The 12,115-nt window shown below is 46.9% G+C and overlaps 1 protein-coding gene across 3 annotated transcripts in view; it reads left to right on the top strand.

The window, feature by feature from the left end:
• The window catches only part of LOC139051828 (uncharacterized), a 77,057-nt gene that overhangs the window by 39,055 nt on the left and 25,887 nt on the right, over nt 1-12,115 (top strand). For 2 of the 3 annotated variants that reach the window (XM_070528847.1, XM_070528845.1), the window contains exons 12-15: nt 716-835; nt 2,503-2,622; nt 4,274-4,357; nt 5,820-5,903. In XM_070528847.1, coding sequence (XP_070384948.1) covers nt 716-835; nt 2,503-2,622; nt 4,274-4,357; nt 5,820-5,903 — 408 coding nt within the window. The remainder of the gene's footprint in view (nt 1-715; nt 836-2,502; nt 2,623-4,273; nt 4,358-5,819; nt 5,904-12,115) is intronic. The other variant, XM_070528846.1, reaches the window with a different exon arrangement.

The raw sequence follows: 12,115 nt of genomic DNA, 5'->3' as shown, positions 1-12,115 counted from the left end.
GCCGAACTGGTGCAGTGGCTCACTGGAGGTTTAATTCGTCTTGAGGTTCAAGAAAATACAAGTTTGAGATTCTTATTTCTGGCAATCGAGCTCTATCTCCGCATCGCGTGCATCCGAGGACGTCCAACGCTCCTGTTCCCGTTGGTTACGCCGGCGCAGCGGACTGCATATACAGGGCCTCATTAACGCCGACACAGCGTTGTCGCGGCACCTGCACACACTTAAGCGCGTTACCGTTGTGGCAGAGTATAACGCAGAATTAGAAGTACAGTGCACACCATTGTTAATAAGGACGGTCCAATGAGCGGTTGTCAGTTTGCTTGCGCTCGAGCTGCAAGTGCTGGCATGAAGGCGGGCTAATGCAATGAAAATGTGTGTAAAAAGTTGCCAGGGCCACCCGCCACAAGTAATCTGCCCCGAAGCCGGGCTATTCCACGCTTGCCAAAGGGGAAAAGTCAACACGTGATCCAATTGCTCAACGTTCAAGTTAACAGTGGACAACGCTGTGGGCCGTACGGGGCGCCAAAGAAAATCTACTCCGGAATTTTGTCTCCTTCTTCGTAGTAGTGCGGAACCAAGGAACGTTTAAAAGTACCATGTAACCCCATCTACAGACTAGCTAGCCAACGAAGAGATTCTTTTCTCACTTGTAGGTGACCACACTATGGTCATCATTCTGTTCGTAATAACGTGGTGCGGGGCCCTGGTTTTGCAGTAGTCGCATGGACGTGCACAATGCCTTCGTTCTGGGTCCGTCGCTGATGAGTGTGCTGGGAAACATCTGCAGCTTCCATACGGGCGGCAACAAGCAGGCGCTGAGAGGCGTCTCCCTCTCGTGAGTGAGAATGTCCCGCTATGGCTGCATTCCCCATGGCCGTGCTAGACTGCTGTTCGGGTAGTGCACAGATAGGGGACGTATCCGTGTCGCCGTCTTCACTCTTTGCCCACCCAGCATTTCATGTTGTAGATGCGTGTGCTGGCTAAATCTTTGTTTGGAAGGAAATTCTTCGTAACACCAAGTGCAGATCACTCGAGGGTTCCTTTCTGCGAGTAATAATTCAGGTGTCCACGTTTGGCGAGAGACTTGCCGTATTCGCCGCAGAAGGTACCGCTCGAGTTAACGGAATTGACCAAAGCAGTAATTTGGGGATAATTGTTCTGTCATACTGGGAAACAGCACCGTTAAAAAAGGACATAATTTAGAACCACAATGTCAGAAGATAACTTTCAACTTCTTTATTTAGGTGCACATTCTTATGTGGACTTCACTGCGCATGGCAACCACAGCATGACATCATGTGAAGGGGGAGCGATGGTAATAAGACAGAGCACGTCTTTTGTCCAAGAAGCCTTTCCTAGATGTCTGACATTTGAAACTTTAATGAACATGTTTATGGAAGAATTACATAGTTGCATATGGCTATCGATTTCCAAGATCCTATCAGCCTAGCCAGCAAGTACTTACAGTGAAAACCAATAGCCGATTGGTTTGTTGATAATCAACAGTGCAGTCAAATAAGAGACTGTGATTTTCATTTGGAGACCACTCGGCTTCCTCAACACAATTTAGCACAACTGGCAGCTATTAGCCCAACGAATGTTTCAGAACCAATTTGAGAAGCTTGCGTATACGCATGCACGTACACACGGTCAATTCAAGTGCTCACCCACAATTTCACTACCTGCAATATCTCACATGTTTACGTATATTCAAGCACGATTTGGCTCACGAAGTGGTGCTGGTGGGTCTCGACAAATTGTTCACTATTATGACGAATATCCCACAGAAAACTTTTAATTCTCCTTTCCACTGATCGTGCCAAAACACAACGATGTATTTATTGCCTGAATTATTATTATTATTATTATTATTATTATTATTTACAAAAGACGAGTACTACTACTACCACTTTACTAATACTACTTTGCTAACGCACGGCATTACTCATGCAGTGGCTTCCTGTTGTAATTAAGTGACATATCCATATCAAGCCCGATCAAAATAAGTTGGCCTTAGTTAAAATTACAATACAAATTCCGACATAAATAAGCACAATCTTCGTCTACGACTTTGGTTTCCAAGATTAAAATGAAATCTTTGTAATAATCCGAACTGGCAGTGCATTTTATACGTACTTTTATTTGCCAATTTGCAAGCACTATTGCATTCTATATGCGCAAATAGAAATTACGTACAGAATTATATTCACCCGGTGCGAAGGTCTAATGGGCAGACAAGAAATCACTTAGTAATTGTACTAATCTTATGCGGTGTATAATACTCCTAAAAAGATATATATCTATATATATATGTATATATATATATATATATATAGAGAGAGAGAGAGAGCGCATATAAAATGCGATTGCGATGCTATTTATTCTAATACGAATAATATGATATGGAAACTTTCGCTAAGCCTGCGACTAATGAGTTGGGACTTTCGTGAAACAGCACGTGACCGACCAAGCGTTGCAGTGACGAAGGAACTCGCGTCGCAGGTCGCGCGTGGCACAGCGCTCCGTCTCCGGCGTCACGTGGGCGATCCTGACGCTGCCCGGGGTGCTGCTGGCGCTGGTCACCTGCAGCGCGGTCATCTGGTTGGTCTACGTCAGGCCACAGTGAGGCAGTCATTGCACGCGGCATTTCGTAAACGGGCTCTCGCAGATTTCTGCAAGTGTTGCGGCGAAGCTGTTCAAAGACCGAAGGGAAACAGATTTAACTTTGGCTGAAACGCTGATGCCTCAGCAGTAAACACTATTGCAACAATCTTGCCAATGTTGCAGGGCTGATAATTGCCTGGCTTTTATTCTTGTTACTACTATTATTATTAGCCGGCCTTTAGGACCTGCCAAGCCGACTACGCGTGCCCCTAGTGGTTAGCGGCTATAATGCTAGTCTCACGGCGCCTCTGAGATTCTTACGCGCCCCGCGGATGGCCGGAGGCGGTGGCCAATCTCGGAGGTCACGCCGAGGAGTCGCGCAATGCGGGTTGTGCGTCACCTCTGGCGAGCTTATAATGGCGGACATTTTTTTTCCGGTTCTGCTGTCATGAACGCCGAGTTTTCCGAGCCTTTCGCGGCGCATTCACTCATTCTTCATTTGTGTAATTTTGCACCTAGACCCTAGACTGTTCTGAATCTACATTATCTGAACCTAGGCTTTCTTACACGACCCAAAATTTCGTCGCTGTTGGCCTCATGAGCGGAGTTCCGCAACGAGCTGCGGCGGCATGTCGTGATGCGGTCGCCATAAAATGTCGACGTAGAACAGCCAGCAGCGCACACTACGAGAACACACGTCGGATGTAGCTTACAGTAAAGTACTAAGCTCTGATACTGTGAAGCGCCCGCCTAAAGCATTAGGTTATAACGAAGGAAATTCTGCCGAATGATGTGAGACGTTTGCAATGTTTTGGGCAAGTGCAAGCTTGGATAGGAAAACTTCCAAAGGGCACGAGAGCTTCTTTACACAGCTTCGCTCCCATTGATATGTCAATGGCTTGCACTTGCATATATCTGCGATTTGTTTCTTTTTACATTGACCAATATTGCTGTGCATCGTACTGACACAGCTGCATCAGTTATAGATGTTAGTAACAGGAATTGTCTTGCGACTGGTGTTACAATTGGCAGTCATAGCCCGATTCAATCTCAGCTTATGAGCCACTATGGCTAAATTTTCAATGAATAATTTTCATAGAAACGTAGCCTGAACTCAGTACAGCAGCATATGCAGTATTAGATTGCACAACCGCACAGGTAACTGAAAAGCGATTCGCAAAAAAATTCCGGTTACGACTAGCAGTTAAAAATCTCTCACTCTCGAATTAGGATCGTTGCTAAACCATCAATCAATACGTAATTTTCATGGGATTATAGTGAGAACGTTGCGGTAAAACAAAATGAAGTTCATAAACATGAATCATTTGACCGTGTGTAGGTGCTTAGTAGGTGGAGTTTCCGAGATTTCTAGTTTTATTCAAAGAAATTGCTCACTCATCTGAACGTTTGGCAAACCATGAAACATGTCCATTACACATGTGCTTGAATAAAAAGAAACAAAGAAATCGGCGAAGCCCTAAAGTTACACTAGAGTATCGGGAAACGGAAGCCATATAAGTACCTCGGAAAAGTTGACAGCGAAGTTCAGCGGGTTTTCTAGAGAGGTTTTTATAAAAGGTTAGAGATAGTTAACGTGAATTTTATGGAATGTCCACAATGCTCGTGAGAGTCGGGCGCCAGCAATGTGCCGCCGTCTCCCGTGGCCCAGTGATCCGGAGCCGTACTCGTCGGAGAACCTGGCCGTCAAGAGAGCTGCTCGCGAGAAGCGCGCATACCGGCAGCGGCAGCAGAGGTGAGCCTCAGATTATGTGAATTGATAACGCGACTGACATAACATGCCGAGTTTTTGGTGTGGCTATACATTTTTCTCATTGACACTTTTCATCTAATGATATAATATATGAGAAATTCAATAAATAATTAACACTAATTATGTAATTAGGCTGAATGCAAATACTCATCTAAATATCTCCAATCGACGGCAAACAACATTGTCTTGGTTCTGTCCAGCAACCCGGTATTTGCAAATATTTAAATCGTGGTGCATGATACTTGGGACACCATGTATATTAATAATTAGATAAGCAATAAACGGTCCCTGCCCGTTCGCTAAGTTTAACTAAACTTGATAAATTGGCTTTCCAATGCTTGTTTGTAAGAAAGCAGTTACGTATATTAGGACCTTCAGATCATACGGGTGATGGGGTTCGACTGATTTCAGTATTTACAGCCGTTAACCAGGGCAGTGGCATTTTTCGCCCTCCAAGCGCGGCGGCCTTCATTATTACAATATAGCCCACGCCATTATGCAAAGTGGGGCATCAATAACGCTACTCACCCTTGAGTTAGCGTGCCCAAAGGTCCACATTGTCAAACAACAGAATTTTAAACAGCGTGACACCGGACAGATAAGAGAGGCATATAGGACCAAAGGCTTACTACCAAATAACAGAGGCATAGACCAACAAATAAATGCTTTATTTAGTGAAGTGGCGTGTAAATGCTCGAGGAAGGTAACACGTCACGGAGGGACAGAAACCAGCAGGACATATCTTCTATTTCATTTGTCACTGTACGAAAAGGGACAGAGAGTTGATCCACACCTCCCGCATGTCCGAAATGCTAGAGGTCTCCAAAATCTCGCATGCCCGTTATTCGCGCTATACATTATAACTACCTCGCGCTTTTCAAAGATCCGGATGCAATCCGAGCTCTGACAACGGGTAGCAAGATGACTGCGCGGAGAGTCATTAGGCGAAACCGCATGGTCACGTGGGTGGTCGCTGGTACACCTTCGCGTTTGTCCTATTTAACAGTAGATGCACGAAAGGGGGGATTTCATATACAACCCGCGTACCGCACCCTTATCGACGAGCATGCCTCTTAGAGCAGGGCTGTGTTATGCTTTGTTCTTGAATAACTCTACGGCATAACCAACTAAATTATTTATAAGGAGCAGCAAGAACTACCCGAACTTGAGGTTTAACAGCGATTTTCATTGTGCCGTGGCACCTTATCATTTAATGAGTTTATGGTTTATCAAACAAGCGGTTACGCACATTAGAAGCAGTAGGCCACAGTCGTGAAATTTGTAAACGCCTAGTTAAATGTACAGCAATTTCAGTCCTTGTCAAACGTTATCACATTAACGCTGGCGCAACTTGGCTAACACCACAGTTATTCTTCATTGGCGCCAATTATATGAGTGAAGGTTCACATAATGACTGCACATTACACTTTTTTGATGTTCGCAGAGGCGTGCAATTTGCCTGCGCTGCTTACGTGGCAGTATTTGTGGTGACGTACGTGCCTTCATATCTCCTCAACATGGACCACCGGTGAGACACAAGGCGCGTGTTTAGCCCGACGTAGCGTGAGTGCGCGCACGTGCTCACGCTACGTCACGTTGGCGCGTACAATAGCGTCTATAGTTCGACGCACTGGCAAAGCCAAAATATCCAGACGCGCCAACACGCTCCGACGTGCGCGACGTCGAGATGGCTCTTCCTTGATCGGCGAGCAGGGTTGCCAGATGGCCCCCCAGTATAACAGCCAAACGATCTCGAAATGTAGGCCAAGAATAACCAAACTCAAATTTTTCAAAAGTGAAGAGTAGCCAAATACGTATCCTAGACATTTGATGATGTTCTACAGGTGTCTTATATGTGGTGTAACTGGCGTCGAAATCTCGCCGCGCATTTTCGGCGCCAAAATTATTTCTGCCGCATGCAACCAGCACAGCACTGGCCCGAGATCTACGAAAATAATTCTCTTGAGCGCTGCCGCTCAGACGTGGATTTGTACACCACTTATTGTTACAACGAGCGCAACTCTTTCTTTTTCGATTTGCTCATGACGTTATTTGTATTTACCACGATCATAGTTACCTTTATTTCATGCCTCGCTGTACCCGAGGCATTTTTTTATACGAGTCAAGCAAACAATTGCCAGCTCCAACCTCGAGGATCAGCCTGGATGTTCCCGATCGCGTCCCCAAGAGGCAGCCCGAGCTTAAGGAATTAAGAGGGATGTATTCCCGAAACTTGAGTCATAAAATAAACATTTATCTCCCACTCTCTCTTCTTCAGTTTACTCGAAAGCAGCGCGGCGCTGAGTTAGAAAATGCTGCGGCTTAGAAGCACAATCGACTCTGCAGAAAACTCGTGCGAAGAAGCGGCAGTTGTGGGTGAAATAGCCTTTGAATGGGAACAAACATAACGACTCATAACATTAGAGGTGAATTAAAGTTTATAGTTTTAATTGTCACCTAAATTACGGCGCAGGAAATTATCCAGGTAATATTCATATCGAAAAGAGTTTAACGCACCTTACTTTCTGTCTGACTTAAAAATGAGATAAAGAAATGTAATTCCGCTAGGGAACACACAAAATCGATTTATATGGGTCGCGCATTGCTGTCATGAAGTACGAATTCCCCGCAGGGGCGTCTGCGTCAGCAGGCGTTTGGTGTGTTGCGACACGACGTACCCGAGCACGCGAGGGTCGGAACCTCCCGCGTGTAGCCGTGCGCGGCTTAGCCGTGTCCGGGGAAAGGGGGATCCTGGAGGTTGAGCCGATGCCGGGTGTTCCGACCTTTAAGGCCCCCCGGCGGAGGCAACACACCTCTTTGGCCTCTGCTTCACGTAGACGGCACCCCCGGACTAACCCACCCGGGGGAAATCGGTAGCTGCCTTTTGCTATCCTCCTCTCTAATCTTCGTCTTTCTCTTGCTTTCGGTCTTTCCTCTCTCCTCCTAGCTTCCTTTTTATTTCCACTTTTCCCAGGCAGCAAGGGTTAATCTTGTGTGGTACAGCCAACCTTGGTTATAACAGATTTGGTTACATAGTGTCGTACAGTTGGCGCGTGCAGGCCATGTCTTTTCACGGTCCTGCAGCGTCCCCTTGTTGGGCTCCATGGTGGGTGGCTGGCGGTGCTGCCGAATTTCCGCATATATCTATGGCAAGTTCTTTTCCACCCCTTCCTGATCGCTCTCCTAAACGAGGGCGCACCGAAGAAGTATTTAAGTCCTATGGTCATCATAATGAAAACTTTCCCAAATTTGATGTCATCCACTCGGACAAAACCGCAATGTCAGCGAGAATGATCTCTCCTTTTCTAGTGTCTAAATCAATAACCGATATTCTTGGCCAAGGCTTTAAAGTAACCAAACTTGCAAAAGGAAACCTCCTTCTGGAACTCCGAGATAAAGATCAGTTTGAAAAGCTGCCGAATCTTAACTCTTTTGGGGACGTTCCAGTGGATGTGACACCGTATCGTACCATGAACACCAGCCGTGGTGTTGTATCAGATAGTGACCTGATTGATCTGACAGAGGCTGAACTACTTGAAGGCTGGCGTGACCAGAATGTGATCAGTGTAAAACGAATCAAAATGAGGCGCGATGGTAAAGAAATTCAGACTAAGCATCTCATTCTAACATTTGGTTCAAGTGCCCTGCCCGAAACAATCGAGGCGGGCTATGTGAAGATCAGGGTGAGGCCGTATATCCCAAATCCCCTCCGATGTTTTAAGTGTCAAAAGTTTGGCCACAGTTCCCAGAACTGCCGTGGCCGACTAACCTGTGCCAAATGTAGCGACCATGAACATCCGTCCGAGTCATGCCAGAACACTCCACACTGTGTAAATTGTGAAGGGGAGCACCCCGCGTACTCGTGGTCCTGCCCACATTGGAAAAAAGAAAATTAAATTAAAAAATTCTAGGGTTTTACGTGCCAAAACCACTTTCTGATTATGAGGTAGGCCGTAGTGGAGGACTCCCGAAATTTCGACCACCTGGGGTTCTTTAACGTGCACCTAAATCTAAGTACACGGGTGTTTTCGCATTTTGCCCCCATCGAAATGCGGCCGCCGTGGCCGGGATTCGATCCCGCGACCTCATGCTCAGCAGCTCAACACCATAGCCACTGAGCAACCACGGCGGGTAGAAAATGAAATAGTGGCACCCAAAACCAAAGAGAACATTTCGTTTAAGGACGCACGCAGGCGCGTATTCTTCTTACCGAAGAATAGCTTTTGCCGAAGTGGCGCGTCAGGGGGCAGCGTCACAACGGCCTCCGGCGGCTGTCCGGCCCACACCTAGTGAGCCGGCAGTGACGTCACCTGCCCCCTCGGTGGTTGCGGCTAGCGCTGCTCCGTTAACCGAGAAGGGGCCGTCGACCTCCGGGCTGGTGGCCTCAAGGGCCTCCTCCTTTGAGAAGAGGCTTTCTCAACAAACAAATCGCTCACAAGAGCGGGTGTCCAGCGCTTCGCAGGAGGCGATGGACACGACACCAAGTCAAAGGGCGCCACTAGCACCTAAGTAGCGGCAAGAATCACTCGACCGTTCCAAAAAAGAGAAACATCGCATTACAGGACCGGAAAAGAGTCCTGTAACCTAAATTCTCTTTCTAGACACAGCACTAACCTCGTTCCCGTTATGGATACCAAAATAATACAGTGGAAGGTGAGAGGACTTCTTCACAATTTTGATGATGTTAAAGAACTCCTTCGCAAATGCACTCCAAAGGGGCTGTGTGTCCAAGAAACACACCTAAAAGTAACACAGACCAACCTTCTAAGGCAATATGCTACTTTCCGCAAAGACCGCAAAGATGCACTCGTCTCCTCAGGGGGGGGGGGGAGCCGTAATAGTCGATAAGGGCGTTGCATGTCAGCAAATCAAACTCCGAACTCTCCTTGAGGCAGTTGCAGTCCGAGCTGTGCTGTTTGGTAAGTTAATCACAGTTTGTTCGATATACCTCTCCCCCTCCTGTCAATTTTCTAAAGCAGAGTTTCAAAGCCTTATCGATGAACTTCCTCCACCATACATAGTCGTTGGTGATTTAAGCGCACATAGCCACCTGTGGGGCGACTCGCGTTCCGATGCGCGTGGGCGCCTCATAGAAATGATATTTTTTCTTCAGGTGCATGTTTATATAACAAAAGTGAACCAACGTATTACAATGTTACACATAACACATACTCGGACATAGACTTGCATCGTTTCGAGTTCACTATTTCCTTACCTGGGGTGGTCTGTTCTCAAGAACCCCTATGGGAGTGACCACTTCCCAATTACATTAAACCTAACCAAACCAGATGCATGCTCGCCGAATTTCCCTCGATGGAACCTCGAATCAGCAAACTGGGAACTGTTTCGAGAAGTCACGTGTTTAGGATGGGACGACATTTCTGATTTTAATATAGACGATGCTGTGGCATACCTAACTGGTTTTATTATTGACGCTGCAACAAAATGCATTAAACAATTTAACGGACTGACAAAGAACCGTCGCATCCCATGGTGGAATCACGAATGTCGAAATGCACGCAAAAATCAAAACAAAGCTTGGGGATTGCTTCGTAATTCTCCAACAGCTGAAAACCTTATTAATTTCAAGCAAGTCAAATCTCAATGCAGGAGAATACGTCGACGTGTGAAGAGAGAGAGCTGGGAGCGGTAATTATCTAGAATAAATACTTACAAAGATGAGGCAGAAGTGTGGAATAGGGTGAATAAACCAAAAGGCCGAGAGACGAACCCCCTGCCCTTAGTTCGTACCCATGGAGATGGCCTGGAAGACCAGGCAGACTGTCTGAGGCAACACCTTGAGTATATCTCCAGTGCATCGCATTGCTAGCAGTCATTCCTGAAATTCAAAGAACGCGCAGAGTGACAGCGCCTTGATCGGTAACGTGCCCAAAGTGAGGATTACAACCGCCCGTTCAGTTCAGCTGAGCTCAAAACTTCTCTTGCTAGTTGCAACAGCTCAGCACCAGGTGGTGACCGTATCATTTATGAAATGATAAATACCTGCATCCTGAAACACAGAAAACACTCCTCTCAATTTTTAATGTCATGTGGGCCGCTGGGTATATTCCGTCTTCTTGGAAAGAAGCTGTAATAATACCCATACTCAAACAGGGTAAGGACCCGTCCTTACCTAATAGTTACAGGCCTATCGCTTTGACAAGCTGTTTCTGCAAGCTTTTTGAAAACATGATAAACCGGAGCCTAATCTATATCCTTGAGAGCAATAGACTACTAGATCCTTACCAGTGTGGTTACAGAGAAGGCAGGTCGACCGCAGACCACCTTGTCCGCATTGAGTCAAATATAAGGGATGCCTTCATACACAAACAGTTTTTAGAGCGCAGCTCTTTGGCGTCCGTTCCTGGGTTTCGCGTCGTCGTCGGCCTCGTAACCAGCTCCGCCCCCCTTTCATCCCCCCAGCGCTAGCAGCGACCGACTGATACCGCTGGATGCCGCTGACGCCGCTAGAGAGTCAAGATAACGTGACTGCATAGAACACCGTCGCCGCCATGCAGAAAGAGGAGGAAAGGGTCCCCCCCCCCTGGTTCTTAGCGCTGCGGAAGCGAGGGTATCATATTGTTTGTGCCGGCATCGGCGGCGTTGTCCCTGAAACCAACTCCGCAGCTGGGGTTGACTCACTATCGGCGTCAGCGGCATCAGTCAGTCGCTGCTATCTCTTCCCTCCTCCCTTTATCGTGTTGTCCGCTTGCTGCACGCGCTTCTGCCCCCATCGTTTGCCGCTGGGTGTACACGCCGCCCACCTCCCACCTCTTCCTGCGAATCTCCGGTTGTCAAAGCGCCGGCTCGAACTTTGAAGTTGGCGAACTGTGCGCCGCAAAGTTGCCCAACGGCTTGCTGGTAGTAGCTGCCTACTTCGCCCCTACCGCACTCACGAAAGACGTCGTGCACTTCCTGTAACTCGCATTAACCGTCCATCGATCCACACCGATGTTAGTAGTGGGGGACTTTAATGTTGACATAAAGACAAACAGCAATTTCCTAACACTTATGCGGGAGAACATCCCGTTCCTCTCGCTCGTAACGCGTCCCACGGCTGTGACAACCTAGCGAGGCACTTGTATAGATCTCGTCTTTGAGAATCAAGCATTGGTGTACCAAGTCGAACATATATCAGTCTATTTCTCCGACCACAAAGCTTCCTTTTTCTCTGCGTATTTCTTGATTTGGAGAAAGCTTACGACACCACATGGCACTTCGGTATTATTCGAGACCTTTCCGCTATGGGTATCCGCGGGAGTATGCTAAGTATCATTGAAAGTGACCTTTCTAACCGCACATTTCGTGTTAGGGTGGACCATGCCTTGTCAAGGTCTTTCACTCAGGAAACTGGTGTTCCACAAGGTGGTGTGCTAAGCTGCACACTCTTTATTGTGAAAATGAATTCTTTGGGCATGGCAGTCCCACGAGCGATCTCACACTCTGTATATGTAGATGACGTTCAGCTTGGTTTTAAATCATGCAACTTAACTATCTGCGAACGACATGTCCAGCATGCCTTAAATAAAGTGGCAAAATGGGCTGACGAAAATGGTTTCAGGTTGACCCCACAGAAAAGTACCTGCGTTGTTTTCACGAGAAAGAGAGGAATAGTACCACCTCCTGCTATTGAGCTCTCTGGTAACAGATTACCTGTAAGCGCCGAGCACAAGTTTCTCAGCATCATACTGGATTCGAAACTGATATTCATCCCGCATATTAAATACTTGAAAGCTAAAT

The sequence above is a fragment of the Dermacentor albipictus genome, unplaced genomic scaffold (genome assembly GCF_038994185.2).
Source record: "Dermacentor albipictus isolate Rhodes 1998 colony unplaced genomic scaffold, USDA_Dalb.pri_finalv2 scaffold_15, whole genome shotgun sequence".
In the NCBI taxonomy this organism is placed as follows: domain Eukaryota; kingdom Metazoa; phylum Arthropoda; class Arachnida; order Ixodida; family Ixodidae; genus Dermacentor; species Dermacentor albipictus.
The sequence above is the reverse complement of the archived record's forward strand: the minus strand, read 5'-3'. Positions and strand labels throughout refer to the sequence as shown.